Source organism: Panthera onca, chromosome A2, assembly GCF_046562875.1.
Source record: "Panthera onca isolate mPanOnc1 chromosome A2, mPanOnc1 haplotype 2, whole genome shotgun sequence".
Lineage (NCBI taxonomy): Eukaryota > Metazoa > Chordata > Mammalia > Carnivora > Felidae > Panthera > Panthera onca.
Window position 1 is genome coordinate 6,657,533 of NC_138340.1, and position 19,988 is coordinate 6,677,520.

General features: G+C 44.1%; 1 protein-coding gene across 1 annotated transcript in view; it reads right to left on the reverse strand.

Annotated features, from left to right (window-relative positions):
- Window positions 1-38: 38 nt before the first annotated feature.
- The window catches only part of MUC16 (mucin 16, cell surface associated), an 84,426-nt gene continuing 64,476 nt past the window's right edge, over window positions 39-19,988 (reverse strand). Inside the window, exons 40-54 of the mRNA XM_078443432.2 lie at window positions 18,793-18,965; window positions 17,373-17,408; window positions 16,147-16,212; window positions 14,634-14,755; window positions 14,483-14,550; window positions 14,152-14,324; window positions 12,631-12,761; window positions 12,217-12,284; window positions 11,285-11,433; window positions 10,035-10,198; window positions 9,653-9,720; window positions 5,164-5,330; window positions 3,508-3,549; window positions 3,226-3,305; window positions 39-197 (exon numbers count right to left, since the gene is read on the reverse strand). Of these exons, the coding sequence (XP_078299558.2) occupies window positions 102-197; window positions 3,226-3,305; window positions 3,508-3,549; window positions 5,164-5,330; window positions 9,653-9,720; window positions 10,035-10,198; window positions 11,285-11,433; window positions 12,217-12,284; window positions 12,631-12,761; window positions 14,152-14,324; window positions 14,483-14,550; window positions 14,634-14,755; window positions 16,147-16,212; window positions 17,373-17,408; window positions 18,793-18,965 (1,603 nt within the window). The 3' untranslated portion in view covers window positions 39-101. The remainder of the gene's footprint in view (window positions 198-3,225; window positions 3,306-3,507; window positions 3,550-5,163; window positions 5,331-9,652; window positions 9,721-10,034; window positions 10,199-11,284; window positions 11,434-12,216; window positions 12,285-12,630; window positions 12,762-14,151; window positions 14,325-14,482; window positions 14,551-14,633; window positions 14,756-16,146; window positions 16,213-17,372; window positions 17,409-18,792; window positions 18,966-19,988) is intronic.

Genomic DNA, 19,988 nt, shown 5'->3' on the forward strand with positions numbered 1-19,988 from the left:
GAACTAGTTAGGGGCCAAGTCAAGAAGGGCTCAGAGGCTGTGTCTGACCAATGTGGTTTATTTCTATTCCAGCCAAGCTCCCTTGGAGCCGCAGGCAGAGCTCACTGCAACTTCAGGTCTAGGTGTGGCAGGTAATAGCCCAGGCTCTGTTGCTGAACCTCGTAGTCTCCCTCCTTCTTCCGCAGGTGGATGGTGACCTGCAAGGGCAAGGAGAGGGCATGAGAATGGTCTGATCTGCTACATGGGACTCCGGGGACGGAGATGGCCAAAGCCACAGAGGCTTGCCTCCTATATCTCTCTCGACATAATTTTCTCTTACTCCTTCTTTTCCTTTCCCTTGTCCCTCTTTTTTTAAACAAATTTTAAGTTCATTTATTTATTTTTGAGAGAGAGACAGAATGAGTGGGCGGAGCAGAGAGAGAGGGAGAGAGAGAATCCCAAGTAGGCTCTCACTGTCAGTACAGAGCCCGATGTGGGGCTGGAACCCATGAAGCACGAGACCAAGACCTGAGCCAAAATCAAGAGTTGGACACTTAACCGAGTGAGCCACCCAGGTGCCACTGCTTTGTCTCTCTTTTAAAAAAAATTTTTTTAACGTTTATTTTTGAGACAGAGAGAGACAGAGCATGAATGGGGGAGGGTCAGAGAGAGAGGGAGACACAGAACCAGAAACAGGCTCCAGGCTCTGAGCGGTCAGCACAGAGCCTGACACGGGGCTCGAACTCACGGACCACAAGATCATGACCTGAACCAAAGTAAGATGCTTAACCGACTGAGCCACCCAGGCGCCCTGCTTTGTCTCTCTTTTATCTCTTTCTCATCTTCTCTCTTCCCTTTAACTTTGTCTTTCTACCATTTTGTCTGATATCCCATTCATACCCTCTCCCTCCCTCTCTCCATCTCACTCATTCACCCCCTCTCCCTTCTTCTCCTTCCACACACACCTCCTCTAGCTTAATTCAGGTATAACTGATGTACAATGAACGCATACATGTAGAGCAAATGATTTGATAAGTTTTGATTATAATTTGAACCATCACCACAATCAAGACAAGGAGTGCTCCTCATCCCCAAAAGTGTCTTCGAGCCCCTCTGTAATCACTCCTTTCTTGCCATTTGCAAGCACATTCTCATTCCCAGGCAACCCCTGATCTGATTGATATCCCTATAGATTAGCTTACATTCAACAATTTGCTTATAAACAGGATCATAAACTATGTATTCATTGTTATCTGGCTTCTTTCCCTCCACATTATTATTTTGAGATTTATACATGTCAGTGCATGTATTTATAATTCATTCCTTTTTATTGCTGAGTAATATTCCATCAGGTGATAGATCACGGTTTGTTTGTCTATTCACCTGTTGATGGACTTCTGGGTTGTTTTCAGTTTTTGGCTAGTAAAATAAAAGTTACTATGAACATTTGTGTACATGACTTGGTATAGATTTTCTTTTCTTTTCTTTTCTTTTATTATTTTCTGCACAGTAAAGGAAATAATCAACAAAACTAAAAGGCAACCAATGGAATAGAAGAAGATATTTGCAAATGACATATTGGATAAAGGGTTAGTAACCAAAATCTATAAAGAACTTACCAACACAGCACCCCAAAAAACAAATAACCCAGTGAAGAAATGGGCAAAAGACATGAACAGACACTTTTTGAAAGAAGAAATCCAGATGGCTAACAGACACATGAAAAGATGTTGAATGTCACTCATCATCAGGGAAATACAAATCAAAACCACAATGAGATACCATCTCACACCTGTCAGAGTGGCTAAAATTAACAATTCAGAAAACAACAGATGTTGGCAAGGATGTGGAGAAAGGGGAACACTTTTGCATGACTGGTGGGAATGCAAACTGGTGCAGCCACTCTGGAAAACAGTATGGAGGTTACTAAAAAAAAAAAAATAGAACTACCCTATAACCCAGCAATTGTACTACTAGGTATTTATCCAAAGGATTTTTTTTTTTTTTGGAATTTTGGATATTTTATTTTTATTTTTATTTATTTATTTATTTTAATATATGAAATTTATTGTCAAATTGGTTTCCATACAACACCCAGTGCTCATCCCAAAAGGTGCCCTCCTCAATACCCATCTCCCACCCTCCCCTCCCTCCCACCCCCCATAAACCCTCAGTTTGTTCTCAGTTTTTAACAGTCTCTTATGCTTTAGCTCTCTCCCACTCTAACCTCTTTTTTTTTTTCCTTCCCCTCCCCCATGGGTTTCTGTTAAGTTTCTCAGGATCCACATAAGAGTGAAACCATATGGTATCTGTCTTTCTCTGTATGGCTTATTTCACTTAGCATCACACTCTCCAGTTGCATCCACGTTGCTACAAAAGGCCATATTTCATTTTTTTCTCATTGCCACGTAGTATTCCATTGTGTATATAAACCACAATTTCTTTATCCATTCATCAGTTGATGGACATTTAGGCTCTTTCCATAATTTGGCTATTGTTGAGAGTGCTGCTAAGTAGGCTCCAGGCTCTGAGCCATCAGCCCAGAGCCCAACGCGGGGCTCGAACTCATAGACCACGAGATCGTGACCTGAGCTGAAGTCAGACGCTCAACCAACTGAGCCACCCAGGCGCCCCTATCCAAAGGATATTTTATTATTTTTCTTGCATGAATTCCTAGGAGTGGAAAGGCTGGGCAGGTGTACGTGACCTTTAAAGATGCATCCAAGCTATTTCTCACTATTTGAGAGTTCCGGTTGTTCCTCATCTTCACCAACAATTATTATAGTCAGTCTTTTTAATTTTAGCCACCCTTGTGTGTCACAATACCTCATTATGACTTTCATTTACATTTCCCTAATGACTAATGTTGTTTTAAAGAAGGAAAAAGTTGGGGTGCCTGGGTGGCTCATTTGGTTAAGTGTCCAACTTCAGTTCAGGTCAGGTCCTGTGGTTCATGACTTTGAGCCCCACATTGGGCCCTGTGCTGGCAGCTCAGACTCTGGAGTCTGCTTCAGATTCTGTGTCTCCCTCTCCCTGCTCCTCCTCCACTCGTGCTCTGTCTCTTTAACTCTCTCAAGAATAAATAATAAAAAAACATTAAAAAAAAAAAAAAGGAAAAAGCAAGCCACACACAGACTGGGAGAAAAAAATCACAAAACATATCCCCAGCAAATAACATGTATTTATAAAATATAAAGAATTCTTACAACCCAATGATAAAAAGACAAGCAACCCTTCCTTACTTACCAGGAAACAGCAGATTAGGCATGTGATGAGTACCAGGAGTCCCGCCAAGCAAATGAGGATGATGGCCCAGAAGGGGAGGTCTGGGGAGACAAGGGCTGGTGTTAGCCTCCTCCTGTCATTTCCCAGGGCTCCTGGCATCCCTGCGTTGTGCCTAACAGTCCCTGACATGCCTTGGCCACCTTTCATCATCATCTATGACTCTGGGTACATGGGTCTCTTTGACCAGGTACAGCATCAAGACATTCCCTCCCCAATCTGGGTTGGAGCTTCTTTGAGGCTTACCTGAATTCTCAGTCAAGACATCATTTCTGTTGGGAGAATACCCTGGAAGTGAATGAAATGGAGAATGCACGTGAGTTTGTTTTATGCTTTTTAAATAAAACTTTTCAAATGCACAGAAACATAGAATATCATGAACATACATCACCTAGGTTTAACAATGCATATCTCACCCGATTAAAACATTATTTCATCCAATGTATAAATTATCAGCACTCACCACCCTTGCTTCATATTTTCACTGAAATGTTGAAGTAGGAATTATGATGTTGACCCATTTTTCTCTAAAAAGGCTACCTAATCCAAGGCTATTATCACACTACAGGGGTGTAATTAATTAAATCAAATTCATACCAGTGGACAAGGAGGACCGAAATTGGGCTGAGCCATCTTATGATAGTTTGGGGGAGAATGGGTCATCCTAGTTGGTAAGCCCAAGGGATCTCTCTAAATTTGTAAATTCCCAAATGCTCTCTTCTCTGCCTACAAACACATTCACCCCCTTCTCCTTTACCAAGTTGCTTTATACCCACTTTCCAGGATTCACCTTCAGTGTAATTTCCTCCAGGAAGGCTTCTCTGATCACCACTCCCAAGTATGAATTATTTCACATTAAATAATTTATAATTTTCAATTGCCTATTCTTGTTATTGCCAACTGCAACATAAACCCCATGAGGGTAGGGACACATAGTACCCACTGGGCATGGGGGCAGGTTTCAGGCCCCCCTAGTATACACCCTCTCCCTAGCCAATTTCTTATAGATGTGCTGTCCAATATGGAGCAGCTACAAGTGGCTTCTTAAAAATAATTTTAATTTTTCTTTTTTTTCTTTTTTCCAACAAACCACAAGAGACTCTTAATGAGAGAGAACAAACTGAGGGTTGAAGGAGGGAGGTGGCTGGGAGATAAGTTAGATGGGTAATGGCTATTAAGAAGGGCACTTGTAATAAGGACTGGCTATTGTATGTAAGTGATGAATCACTGAATTCTACTTCTGAAACCAATACTGCACTGTATGTTAACTAAAATAAAAAAATAATTTTAATTAAATAAAATTAAAAATATGGTATCTTGGTAACATTAAAACTCGGTAACTGTAAAAGCCAGTCACATTAGCCAGACTTCAAGTACTCAATGGTCACATATGTCTGCTGTACTAGACAGCACACATATAGAACAATCCATCATTGCAGAAAGTTCTGCATGGTGCTGATCTAGAGCAAAACTTGGCAAATGACAGCCCGTGGGCCATGTCAGGTCCATTGGCTGTTTTTATACAGCCTGTCAGGAAGAAAAGAGGTCCATCCCCTATGTCTGTCAAGGCTGGCTCACACACAGCTTGGAGCCAGAGGCCCTTACTGACTGTCTTGCCAAGTGACTTCAGTACAGAGATGAGAGACAGAATTCCAGAGAAGGGAAGTGACCAGCCTGAAGTCACAGAGCTATCTCCGAGAGAGCAAGTATCTCCAATATCCCACAGGGTGTCCTTTCGTCTCCTTCGATGGTGGATAAAGCCTGGGAGACTATGCCATTTCCTGGCAGCCTAAAAAAAGTTCAATGCTCCAGAAAAAGTTCAGGTCTCCAGATTCCCAGGAAGAGCCCCATGTGTGGAAGTTGGAACCCTCCACTCCTGCCCCAATGACCAGGATGCCTTACCATCCACAAGGACACTGTTTCTGTCCAGGGTAAAATTCTGCAGCTGGGTACCATTTCGGGTCAGCCTCAAGAACTCCTCATAGATGGTAATTTTGTCCAGTCTCCGAGCCAATGGTGAAAAGTTACAGATGGAGTCCACCCCAGTGTGGTTGCTGTCGGGGACAGACCTGGAAGGGCAAAAGGGATGAACAAGGGTATCTTGAATTCTACCCTGCTTCTAGAAGGAAGTCATGTCCAAAAGGACTTTCTGCAATGATACAAACATTTGTGCCTAAATATCAAAATACAGTCATTATTAGACCCATGTTGCTGTTGAACACTTAAAGTATGGTACTATGGGTGAGTAACTGAATATCTCATTTAATTTAATTTAATGAATTAATAAATAAATAGCCACGGGGAGAACACATTTGAAACATTTGGACTAAGGACTTCCAAAACTGCATAAAATCATTGAGAATACTGGCAAGAATGGCCAAAATCAACCTTTTCATTAACCGAAGGTTTGCAATAATCTGAGGATCATTTAGTTGAGGAAAAAAATGGCTGAATCTTGGTAAAAGGAGCAAGCTACATGGCATTGGAACTTGCATTATTTCCAGGCTGCTCTCACAATATCCCTAGACGCTTTGAAAACCAGCAGTATGAGAACCATGGTAGCTGTGAAAACCAGCAGCCTAGTAGCCATAATGTGTTTGGAATTCCCCAAAACAACCCATTCCCACTGACTTTTCAATATTTGACCTGTCTGGAGATTCCTTTTAGAAAGCCCCATTTTCAAGATTTGACTTTATTTGATTCCGAACTTTTTCGGTCAGGGAAGCCTATTCTCAGGGCACTTGCCCAAAACAATCAGTGATTATTGTTTAACATGGCAGCTGCCTGAGGAAGCAGTAACAGTTGAGGCAGGCAAGAGGTGAGCCAAAAAGTTTTTAAGAAGTAGGGAATGAGATGTCCCTGAGGGGTTTTGAAAAGCTCCAATATGTTTGTGGGGATCTAGAAAGTCACAAGTGTGTGGGGTTGTGTGAATACCTAGGAAATATTTGAGTAGGCCTTAATCTCTCACCTCTAGCTAAAAGGCTAGCTTAATATCTTAAAAAATTGTCAGTGAAATAGAGCATATTAATAAAGGACAAATGCCACCCAATCTCAAACACATCCAAAAGGAGAATATGAGAAAATACAACATCCTTTATGATTAAAAAAACAACAACAACAACAAACTAGGAATAGAAAGTAAAGTTGCTCAACCTGAAAAATAGCATCTGTGAAAAACTCACAGATAAAATCATACTCAATGGTGAAAGACTGAAAGTTTTCCCCTAAGATTGGGGACAAGACAGTGTTGTCTTCCTTCATTTCATGTCCTATTTACATTTTAATAGATGTAATTCTAATAAAATAATCAGGCAAGAAAAAGAAATGATAAAAATTCAGATGGAAAGGAAAGATGTAGAATTATCTCTATTTGCAGATGACATGTTATTAAATATAGAAAATCCTAATACACACTCACAGACACAGACACACATAGCTGAAAACTATTAGTTCAGCATGAATGTAGGATATGAGACCAATGTACAAAAATCATTGTATTTATATACACTAGCAATTAACATTCTTTAAAAAAAATTTTTAATGTTTATTTATTTTTGAGAGAGAGACAGAGTGAGTGGGGGAGGGCACAGAGAGAGGGAGACACAGAATCCAAAGCAGGCCCCAGGCTCCAAGCCATCAGCACAACCCATGAGCTGTGAGATCATGACCCAAGCCCAAGTCAGATGCTCAATGAACTGAGCCACTCAGGCGCCCCTAGCAATTAACATTCTTAAAAATGAAATAAAACAATTCCATTTATAACAGCATCAAAGAACAAAATACAAAACATGTAGGAATAAATTTAACAAAAACATTGTGAGATTTGTACATTGAAAACTATAAAACATGTTGAAAGAAATTTTAAAATACCTAAACACATGGAAACGTATCCCATGTTCATAGACTGAGGATTTATTATTGTTGAAATGTCAATACTCCCCAAACTGATCTACAGATAAAATGCAATCCCTATCAGAATCCCAGCTGACTCTTTTACAGAAATTAATAAGCTGATTCTAAAACCCATATGGGGTTGCAAGGGACCTCAAATAGGTAAATCAATATGGAGAAAGTACAAAGTTGGAGAACTCGATTTCCCAATTTCAAAACTTATACCAAGCTACAGTAATAAAAACAGTTGCCACTAGTATAAGGATAGACATATAGATCAGTGGGATAGAATTCAGAATCCATAAAAAACTCATGCAATCATGGACATTGATTTTCAACAAGGTTGCCAAGATAATAGGGAATGAATAGTCTATTTAACAAATGGTACTGATGGGGCACCTGGGTGGCTCAGTCGGTTGAGTGCCTAACTTCGGCTCAGGTCATAATCTCAAGGTTTGTGGGTTCGAGCCCCACCTCGGGCTCTGTGCTGACAGCTCAGAGCCTGGAGCCTGCTTTGGATTCTGTGTCTCCCTCTCTCTGCCCCTCCCCCGCTCGCATTCTGTCTCTCTCTGTTCTCAAAAATGAATAAATGTTAAAAAAAATTTTAACATATGGTACTAAGACAACTAGATATCCACATACAAAAGAATGAAATTGGACCCGTACCTCACAACATATACAAAAATTAATTCAAAATAAATCAAATGCCTAAATGTAAGAGATAATGATACAATCCTTAGAAGAAAACCTAGGTGTAAATAAATCTCTGTGAATTTGGATTAGACAATGGTTTTTTGGATATGGGACTAAAATCACAAACAACCAAAGAAAACATTGATAAATTGAGAGTCATCAAAATTAAGAATGATTGTGTTTCAAAGGGTAGTACTTAGAAGGTGAAAAGGCAACCTACTAAAATGGAAGAACATATTTGCAAATCATATGTCTGATAAGGGTGTAGTATCCAGAACACACAAAGAACAATTATAACTCAACAATTAGAAAGAAAATCAATGCAAAACTGGGTAAAGGACCTGAATAGACATTTCTGCAAAGAAGGTACAGAAATGACCCATAGTACATGAAAAATTGCTCCACGTCACTAATCACTAGGAAAATGCAAATCAAAACCACAGTGAGATACCACTTCACATCCACTAGGATGATTAGAGTAAAAAAAGGATAATAACAATTGTTGGTGAAGACCTGGATAATTTGGAACCCTCATACATTGCTTGTGGGGATGGCAAATGGTAGAGCCTCTTGGGCAAACAGTTCAGTAGTTCCTCAAAAGTTAACATGAAATTAACACATGACCCTACAAGACCAGTCCTATGTATATGCCCAAAAGAACTTCAAACTCAAACTGATGCAAAGACTTACACAAGTTTTTCATTATTCGTAATAGGGTCCAGGGTCATTATTCATAATAGGCAAAGGGGGAGACAACCCAATGTCCATCAGTGAATGGATGGATAAATGAAAAGTGGCATATCCATACAACAGAACATTGTTCAGTCACAGAGGAAGGAATAGAGTACCTATCCATGCTACAACATGGATCAACCCTGAAAACAGGATGCTCAGTGAAAGAAGTCAGTCACAGAAGACCACATAGTGTATTGATCCATTTAAATGGAATGTTCAGAATAGGCAAATCCAGAGAGACAGAAAGTAGATTATTGTTTGCTAGGGGATGGGGCTGAGGGAAGAATAGGTAGCAGCTGCTAATGGGGACGGGACTTTTTTTTTTTTAAACATCCTACCATTAGAGAGTGGGATGGTTGTACCACTCTATAAATATACCACTAAACTGTATACTTCAAAAGGGTGCATTTTATAGATGAATCATATCTCAAGAGATGTATAAACAATTTCGATTGCCTCATGTGATTAGTGGCTATACTACTGAGTAACCCGGTTAGACTGCTGGATTCTAAGTCATCTGGTTCTACCCACCCCCATCTTCTATGGATCCCGACTCCAACGGATGATTTCTTAAAAAAAAATTCTTTTTAATGTTTTAATTATTTTTGAAGGAGAGAGAGACAGAGCCTGAGCAGGGGAAGAGCAGAGAGAGAGGGAGACACAGAATTCGAAGCAGGCTCCAGGCTCTGAGCTGTCAGCACAGAGCCTGATATGGGGCTTGAGCTCACGAACTGTGAGATCATGACCTGAGCTGAAGTCGGATGCTTAACTGAGCCACCCAGGTGCCCCTCCAGCAGCTGATTTCTTAAGGCATTCATTGATGCTACACTCCATATTCCATGGCTCCCAGCACCAGCCACCTCCATGTCTACTGAGGTCTACACTGGCTCTCTTGAGTTTCTAAGCCAGTTGGCGTCATTGGTTTAGGAACAAGCTGGTTTTTAGGTAACAGTTTTATGCTCGTAGGGCTATCTTCCATAAGAACTAGAAACTGAGACCATGACATGGGGATACTTTTACTTAAAGGACCGCGGGAGTCTCCAGAGTGATTAGGTCCCGAGTTGGAACTCACCTGAATGCTAAAACTTGACAGTCAGAGAAATAACTCTTCATGCTGCTGTTTCGGAAGAGCTGGTTGAGCTGAAAAACAGGGTGATGTTCCCTTGGTCAGAATTCCAGGCCCAGTGGCATCAGAGAATTTTTAGCCACTGAGCATACTTCCCCATCTACTTTTTATTATCTCAACAAATACTAGCCCAGGTATGTGCACCAAAGGACATCCCATTCCAGGGTGTGACTTAGCTATATGATCCTAGAGTAGCTACTGAACCTCTCTGTGCCTGTTTCTTTATTTGTAAATGGGCAAAAGAACCTGTCTGGATGAATTGTCACAAAAAATCACCCTCTGACTACCCATCAGTCTGTCTCTACATGGGACACAAACCCATTCTCACCGCATTCTCGATACTTCTCTTGTTCCGCTGGTGTTTGGTGGTGTTGGGCTGGGATAAGTCTTGGGAATAGAGTAGGTTGGTGACAGTGAAATTCAGCTGGAAGTGCTGAGAGGTGGGACTGCTTGTTGGTTTGTCTGTTGGTAGATGAGCTGTTGACTCCACTTCTATAATAAAAAGAAGGTATAGAGGTCCCCAACAGGTGAAGATTTAAGCAAAGAAGTCATTCCAGCTAGTCTAATTATTCTTGGCAATGTGACCTGAGTTGGATTCTGAAAGGTGGGATACATAAGATCTCCATCTACCTGGCCACTTTGAATCCATTGATCTGTCTATCCATCCAACCCTTCCTTAAGCATTATGAGAGCTCACTAGCATGTGGGGAAGATGAGACTGGGCTTCTCTGGCGCACAGATGGCAAGTGTAGGTGCCGATCACCTCAGGGGACATCTGTCATACCCCTTTGTTGACCTAGGTTCCTAATGTGTCTTGCTGCCTCTGGTTTTCTCCCCCTCCCAATCCACTCTCTACACAGAACTCAGAAGATGAGCTTTCTAAAGCAGAACTCTGTGTTGTGTTCTTCTGCAAACCATCCCAATACCCAAGAAAGTCCCCGCCTGCATCTATAGCCTTACCTATCACTTCTCTCATGCCAAAGTGTTTGCTCTAGTGACGCCAAACTCCTTACAGTCTCCCCAAATATTTTATCTTCTAGGTTATAAACACAGCTAGCTCAACTCCCCACCTCTTCCCATTGGCTAGGCTATGTTCGCCATCACATCTCAGTTTTTCAATAACTTCCTCCAGAAAACTTTCCAAGATGGGCCATGTGTCTCTCCTTGTGAGTGCCCACAGGCTCTTTAAATTACCTGGTTACAGCAGTTAGCACAGTGAATCATCAGCATCTATTTACTTTCATGACATATTCGTTGAATGAATGCATGAATGAGTCCTTCAGTCAATCAGTACATGACTCATAACTGGAGGGCCTAAGAAGGACACGCAGGATACTCCACACTTTGGGTTAGAAATATCTACATGTAAAAATGACTGTCCCCTTGGGTGCAGTTGCTGCATGTTTTCTTTCCTCCTCCTGTTGGGATGACCCGTTGCCATGGTCCATCAACATGGGCCTCCAGAAAGACCCCCTTTCCCCTCCAGAGCCTCCATCCATTCCACTGCTACAGAGAAGCCCCATTCCTCCTCAAAGCCCCATTTCTTCAAGCCATGAAACCAACCCCACAATCTCACACCTGTCACATGCAAATCCGCCAGCTGATAGGTGGCACCAAGCCAGTGGGATGAGACATTCAGGGTCTTGTCTAGAAAGACTTGCTTCACCATACTGGGGTCCACATTGGACGAGAACAGAGCCTTGATGGTGACCAACATGGAGTCCAACCTAGGGACAGAGACCATGGAACTTAGCCAGCACCCAACACCAGTAGTGTCTCCTGAGTTCCCGTTTTATACAGCCAAAGACCTACAGGCAAGAAGTAAGAAATTACCTGGCTTCCTCTTCCCTCAGGCTAGAGAAGAGACCCTGACCAAAAATACAAGGTTTCTAGGAGTTGGGAATAGAACAAATAACTATAAAATTAACGAACATCTATTGAGCACCTCTAGGAAGTGAATACACATTCCCTCACCATCACCCCAGTGGAAGGTATTATTATAATTATCCCCATCTTAAAGCCAAAGGAACTGAAGTTTGGAAACACTCAATGTTGGCACTGTGTCCCATGATTGTCCTGCTCCCCAGTGTAGATGTCTCAGTTCCTCTACCCATCCCTCGGAGACTTGGGTTAAAATCCAACTTGGGCAATTCTTGGGCTGTTCACTGTTTCTCTGAGCCTCAGCTTCCCCTCTGAACAATGGAGATGGTCATAGATGGTGTGTGGCCATAGGAAATGTTATTATTGGGCTGATATTTGTTGAAAGCATCCAGAAAGGAGAAGGTGGTGGCTAATGGAGTTGGTGGTCCCGGGAAGTTAATCCTTTTCCTGCCTCCCACCCCCCCCCACCAACCGAAGACCTATGAAAGGAGATGGTAGGATTAACTGACAGGGACGTGGGAGAGCATGGGCACCATGCCACTGACTTCCAGCTCAAGGAGTATGCCAGGATGGTAGCTCAGAGCCACAAGCTGCCAGCTCAGCCAGTGCTGCCAACCTCCTCAACTTACGTCAAGTTGGTGACCAGGCAGGAGCGGAAAATGTCTTGTAGCTGGCTGCCTCTGTAGAGTTTGGTGACCTAGAATAAAGGGTAAGATGGAGATCACCTGGGGCTGGCAGGAGCTCCTGGAGTCATGGAAGGAACACAGGCTTTGGGACAAAGGAGACGTGAGTTCAAATCCTGGCTCTGCCCCTTAACTCACTGTGTGATCTTGGGCACACCACTCCCCTTTCTGAGCCTTAGTGTGCCCATCTGGGAAGGGGAGAAGGCAATCAGAGCACCACCTTTGGAAACTGAGAGAACCCAGAACACATTAGGTAAAGTGAGGAGTTGAAACACTTAATGGATGTGAGTCAGACAGAGGAATGGTGGGGGGGGGGGAGGGGAGGGCAAGGAGAGACAGGAAAGATGAGAGAGATGTCACCTTGTCCTGGATGTCTCTCAGCAGGGTTGTGTACTCCAAGGATGCAGGGTCTGAGTTGCTGAGGTTCCAGTTGAGGATGCGGAAATTCAGCTGATACTCATTCTGAATAGATAAATTCTGGGGTGCGTAGCCTGGAGCCAATGATAGGAAGAGAAGAGAGGTGGAGACTCTTACCCTTTCAAACAGAGAGAGGCCTGATGACTGCTGTCAGAATCAGCCAAATTCAGGCCCACATGCCAGGGGGTTCCTAGTGGAAAGTCACCCCAAAGAGGGGGAAAACTGGAATTTTCCAGTGATTCTCCTGAGCTGAGCTTTTCTGCTTGTGCTTAGGCAGTTCTGGCTTCCTGGAATATTTTCAATCCTCTTTTTCTGGAAATCTCCTACTCATGTTTCAGGACCTCGATGAGATGAGACTCCAGGAGAGCAGGGACCCATCTGTCTTGTTCTTGCCATGTCCCCATACCTACTACAGTGCTGGGTACATAATATCCTCTTCCAAGAAGCCCTCCTTGACTTGCTCCTCCTGTGTGCTTCCACGGCACCCTGTTAATAACAGTGTCCCTGCCTTGTTTGTGTGTCCCTAGATAACATTCATTCTCTTGATTATTAGTTTTCAGGGAGAGAACCTGCGAGTTCCATCTCTGTATCCAGCACATGGCTTGGGACAGAATGGTATTGTCTATGCATCTGTTGAATGCGTAAATGTGAACTACAGTGGATCCCCCAATATGGGGGCTGAGATACTCATCTCCCATTTGTTCACTCATTTACTCACTCATTGGGGATGACAATGTACTGACACATAAAGAACTGAGGGTATATCGCCAGACTACGAGACCTTAATTTCATAGAGTTGGATAATTAAATAATTGTGATAACGTGTGATAAGTTGGTGCCCGTCTAGGGACCAGAGGCCCATGTAGAGCAGGGTTTCTCATTCTCAGAACTACTGATATTCGGAGCTATGTAACTCTTACATTTAAATAACTCTTACACAATTAAATAATTGTGATAACGTGTGATAAGTTGGTGCCCATCTAGGGACCAGAGGCCCATGTAGAGCAGGGTTTCTCATTCTCAGAACTACTGATATTCGGAGCTATGTAACTCTTGGCAGTGAGGATCCCTGATCACTGGAGGACATTAGTAACACCCCTAGCCTCGAGCCACTAGGTGCCAGTACCACTCTCCCCCAGTTGTGGCGATCAAAATGTCTCCGGACATTGCCAAGTGTCTCCTGAGGGGCAGAATTACCCCCAGGTGAGAACCACTGGCATGGAGGAACCTTGTATAGAAGAAATACTGTCCCAAGAGATCTACGAGTCAGACATTTGGAGTGCAAATTAAAATTATTTATATTAATTTGGTCAAAGAATTTCACTCTTTTTACCTGAAATAACAGGAGAGACTCTCTCCATGGAGAGTTTGGGGAGGGTGTCCTTCAATCAGAGCTTGGGCTGACTTGTTAAGGAAGAAATAAAATAGAACAGAGACAAATAATGATTGCTATAAATCACTCACCATTGACGAGGAGGCTGTCCCTGACCAGGGTATAGATGCCCATCTGGGTGACACCATGGGTCAGCTGGCTTAGCTCCCAGTAAAGCTGTTCTCGGTCCAGCCTGTAGCCCATGGGGTCATGGTGATAGGTGCAGATGGCGTTAACATGAGTGGCTACCCCATCCTTCTCAGGCCTGGGGAGAGAGGGATGTGGGAACTCTTAAAGAGAGGTTCTGAAACCTCAGTATGGGGGCCAAAAGGAGGGAAGGGCAAATGGGAGGTCAGTGGGAAGACTGAAAGGGTTGGTCACCAAAATGGTCACTACTGGCAAATGCTCAGGAGGAAGTCCTACCTGAGGGAGATTAGTCTGCAACCTGAATAGAAGGGGCCCAGGCTGCTCTTCTGGAACAAGGATCCAAGCTGGGGAGGAAGGAAGAGGAGGATGAGCAGGAGGGGCTGGCTGGGATTTATCCCACTAGGAGCTGCTAGGAGCAGGGTCCCACCAGGTGCTGCAGGGTCCTCTTGGTGGAGTTGAATGTAGCTGAGCTGTGGCTCATGTCTGTTGAATACTGGAGGTTGGAGATGGTCAAGTTCAGTGTAAAGGTCTTCAGGTTGTGTCCCATAGCTACGAGAAGGAGGGGGAGAGACGGTGACTACTGACAGCTGGCCTGAGACCAAATCAAAATTCTGCATTCGTCCTACTCTGTCATCTTCTCTTCCAGTGTCACCACCACCCGCCATGTGGTCACCCAAGCCAAAACCAGCACGTTGCTTAGCTCCTTCTCTCTCCCCTCCAAGTAACACCATTTCTACTTACAGAATGGTCCTCACACACCCTCTCTCTATCCTGTCCCAGATCAAGTCTTATCCTCTCTCACCTGGACCAACATCCTAGCAGACTTGCTGGATGCCCCATCTAAAGAATGTTCTCTGCACTGAACTCTAGCGGAAAAATTTTTTAATTTTTTAATTTTTAATTTATTTTTTAATGTTTATTTTTTAGAGAGACAGACAGAAAGACAGATCATGAGCAGGGGAGGAGCAGAGAAAGAGAGGGAGATGCAGAATCTGAAGCGGGCTCCAGGCTCTGAGCTGTCAGCACAGAGCCTGACATGGGGCCTGAACTCATGAACCACAAGATCATGACCTGAGCCAAAGTTGGATGTTTAATGGACTGAACCATGCAGGTGTCCCAGAAATTTTTTTAAACTGCTTGTTTATTTTGAGAGAGAGAGAGAGAGAGAGAGAGAGAGAAAGAGAGAGAAAGCATGGGGGAGGGGCAGAGAGAGAGGGAGAGAGAATCCTAAGCAGACTCTGTGCTATCAGCACAGAGCCTGATGAAGGGCTTGATCTCCTAAACTGTGAGATCATATCCTGATCTCAAATCAAGAGTTGGACACTTAACTGACTAGACCCTAGAAGAATTTTCTTAAGTGAAAATCTCAGTATAGTCACCACTTCCCATGGCTTCCTTTGGCCTTCAGTGCTAAGTTCAAGCTTCTTGACCTGGCACTCAATGTCCCTCCCAATCTGGTTTTTGCCAGTGTTTCAGCTTCACTTCTCCATCTATTCCAGGTTAAGGTTCATGGTTCATGCAAACTAAATCCCTCTCAATTCTCTCCATATACTATGCTGTTTCCGGCCACTGAGCCTTTGCTCATCAGATTCCCTACACCAGGAAAACTCTTCATCCCCTATTTGCCTGGATGACTCCTACTCATTCTTAAAGAATCAGTTTGGGTGCAAATTTCTCCAGAAATTCCTTACCTTCCAAATTATGTTAGATCCCTCTCCCCAAAACATTTCACACTGTTATAATGGTCTGTTGATCTCACAATACTGGGGGGTCCATGAAGGTATGCATTAGATTGAATTGTCAGTAGAATCTTTGGATTGGCATGACTGTCCTAAACCAGAATTTTACACTCTGGCTTCTCAGCCCCTGTGTTACAACTGGCTGGTAGAGGTGGAGGGCTGTAAAGTTTCTCTTAGGAAGAAAAAGGATTCCCTAAATACCTGTGGTGGCTTCTGGTTGCACAGATGATGATGAACTAGGCAGGAATGTGGTGGCTGCCTCAGGAGCTGTGGAAAGGGCAGTTATCAGGAGGGGACAGAGCTCCCCACAGAGTGGGAGAAACTCCCCACATTTGTCTGGACTCCAGCAATGGTGGTCCCAAGACACGAGTTCACAGGTGTGCCATAAATGAGAGCAAGGGAAGGAAGAATTGTGTGAGCAGAGGGGTGAGAGAGCCCATGAATGAAATGAACCCAAGAGAGTAAGGGTAGGTGAACAAGAGAGAGACTAAGCAAAGAAGGCAGAGAGACGAATGGGAAGAAAGGTGGACAGACAGATGGCATACCTGGATGGACAGAGGAAGAATGAACAAATGAAGGGTAAAAGGGAAAGCAAGAATAAACACAAGGAAGGAAAGTAAGAGAGATGGATGGAAGGACAGAAGGCAGAAAGGACAAAAAGTGAACAGGCAGAGGATGGATGGATGGATGGATGGATGGATGGAAGGAAAGAAGAAAGGAAGGAAGGAAGGAAGGAAAGAATGGAGGAAGGGTAGAAGAATACATGAAGGATAGAATGAATGAGGGATGGGGGAAGCAGGGAAAAGGAAGAAAGGATGAATGGACGGATGAATGGATGAAAGGAAGGAAAGAATGAAAGATGTATAGATGGAAGAATGAATGAAGGACAGAACGAATGAAGGATGGATGAAGGGGGGAAGGAGAGATGGAAGGATGGGTGGATGAGAGAATAGAAGGAAGAAGGAAAGGAAGGATGATGGATTAATGGATTGATGGACAAAAGGAAAGAAGGAAGGAAAGAAAGATTGAAGGAAGGAAGAAAAGAAGAAGGGAAGGAAGGAGGGAAGGAAGAGTCTAAGAGAAGGATAACTGGGAGAATGGAAGAATGGATGGGTTAAAAGATAGATGAAGGGACCATTGGCTAAGTGAATGGGAAAATTTGGCCAAACCACTAAGTGGCCACCACGATTTGCAGCTTGATATTGACGCCCCTTTTGTGGCCCTTGTAGATTTTGTTTCCAGGAGGCACGAACTACAAGGTCATTATCTGACCTCAACCCCCATCCCTATAGGAAATGCTTGCTCAAATTTCTTTCTCCAACCCAGATGTGTGTGGAAAGTTTATGAAGCCAATACTGGGCAAGCTCCCTTTGTTAGTGAGGAGAAAAGCTTGGCTCAAGATGGGTATGAGGTGCAAAGATACATACTTGTGGGAGGCTCATCTGGACCACGCTCGTTATAACCTGGAAACAGAAATGTCACACATAAGGGGAGGGGACAGAACAATCCCAGACATTCCATGTCTTTGTCCATGTGGTGCTCCAGCTGGATGCCTCTCTTTCTATGTACCAGGTGGCCATCTATGCATCTTCTAAGACCAGACTCCAATGTCATCTCTACCATTAAGGATTTCCTGATCTTCCGGTTAGAAACAACCCTTCCCTGTCCACCTCTCCAGCATGCCCCCATGAGACTCTCACCACATTCATGTTCACACACTCATTCCCCCACATACCCATTCATCCCACCCTCTGCCCTTCCATCCTCCCTCCAATCTATCCCTCCATCCAACAAATATTTATTGAGAACCTACTATGTACCAAGTTCCATCACATTTGGGGAATACAGCACCGAACAAAATGTCTCTGCACCTCTGGAGCTTATCTTAGGACAGGTTGCACATGCCTCCTGTCTGTGTCCCTGGTGCCAGGCACAGTGCCTAGCTTCTAGCAGATGCTCGCAAATACTGACCAAGTGAGCAAGAAGAAGCACATAACTTGTGCCGTTTCCAGGAGGAAACATCCTACCCTGGCCTCTGCAACGGCCAAGGCGAAGGGAAGAGATATGAACTCGGAACACCAAGACCCAGACTGGCCACAAACCTACTGCGGGCATGGGCAGGTCCCTTCCTTTCTCTGTACCAGCTCCCTCTTTGCTAAAATGGGCATCATAAAGGACCAGGATGTCCCCCCTGCTCACCTGACGTGGCAATGGTGACAAGAAAGTGTGAGTTGCCAAACTCCATTCCCAAGTTGGAAACAGAGAGGAGAGAAGCTGAGTTACTCCAATGAACTTCACTACAGCCATGCTCTGCCTCTTAGAACCCCAGAGAAGGCTCACCCTCTTAAGCACTGTCCCTTCCTGGATGCTAGGCTGATGTCCAGTGTGTCCAAAGCTCGGGCCCCACAGATGTTCAGAGCACCCACCTTAGTTCCGGCATTGGGGTCCCACCCAGAAGAGTAGACCATCCATGGTCAAGGGTGAGAAGGTGGTAGGGGAGACAGATGTGGGATTTTCTTTCCCCATGTCTCTCCCAAAAGACTCTTCTAGGAGTTAAAGGCACTGGACGCTGACTGCTGGGGCTCATGCCTGGCTTCACCCCTCTCCAGCTACACCCACTTGGACAAATTACTTAATCTTTCAGAGCCTCCATTTCTACATCTGTAAAATAGGTGTGATCAAGGACAGCCTTGCAGAATGACTGTAGGAGGATGGGGGTCAGTGTGGAGTTGAGGTTCATGCCTGAGTTTGTCCCAAGGTTTCCGCTAGAGAACTGACCTGTGGTTAATAGAAACGTTTCCAGAGATGGGGAAGCAGAAGCAGTGAGGTGGGTGAAGAACAACTCACCATTGAGGTAGAGGCTGTCCTTGTCCAGTGAATAGGGGCCCAGCCGGGTGATGCCACGGGTCTGCCTGCTCAGTTCATGGAACACCTGTTTCGCAAGTAGACCCGGGCTGCTGGGGTGCTGCCGGTAGGTGCAGAGGATGTTCACCCTCGTCTTGGCGCCATTCTTCATGGACCTGAGGAAGGAGAGGTTGATGCTTGGGGACTGTAGCCCACGTGGCATCTCTCTACCCGAGGTCACCACACACCTCATATCCTGTGTTCCAGCCTTGTTGAACCATTCACACTTTCTCCACCTGGCCACATTCTCTCACCCCAGGATCTTTGCACATGCTGTGGCTTCTGTCTGGAGGTTTCTCCCTGTCTCTCCTTACCTGGGTAACTTCCGGTCATCTTTCAGGTCCCAACTTAGATACCTCCTCCTTCTCCAAAAACCCTCCCAGGCTGGGTCAGGAGAGGGTTCTGGCTGCCACAGTACCTCATGCTTCCCCCATCACAGGCCTGGTTGCCCTCAGTGTGAGCATCTATTATTTGTTCCTGTTCCCTCCAGACAGTGGCCTCCATGAGGTCAGGAAATAGGACGACAGTCTAGCTCATTGTTGTACTGAACCCCTAGTACCTCTCACATTGCCTGTTCATGTAAAAACCAGCGTCCTGATGAATGGATAAACAAAATATGACATATCCATACAGTGGGATATTATTCAGCTTTAAAAGGGAAGGAAATTCTGACACCTGCTACAACGTGGATGGACCTTGAGGACTTTGTGGTCAGTGAAATAAACCACACATGAAAGGACAGATATCATATGATTCCTCTTGTATGACGTACCCAGAGTAGTCAAATTCATAGAGACAGAAAGTAGAATGGCGATTGTTAATATCTGGGGGTAGAGGGAAGCTGAGAGCTTCTGTTTAATGGGTATAGAGTTTCAGTTTTACAAGTTCTGGAGATTGGTTGCACAACAATATGAATACACTTAACACTACTGAGTTGGACACTTAAAAATGGTTCAGATGGTAATTTTATGGTATGTGTACTTTACCACAATTAAAAAAAAACAACAACTCCTGACAAGACTCTGGAAAGTCTAATCCAAATGTCTGGAAATTCACCTCCTTTCTCTCTGCCCCTTGCTCTCTCTCTGCTCCAGCCACATTGGCCTCCTTGCTGTTCACCGAGCATGCCAAGCTCATTC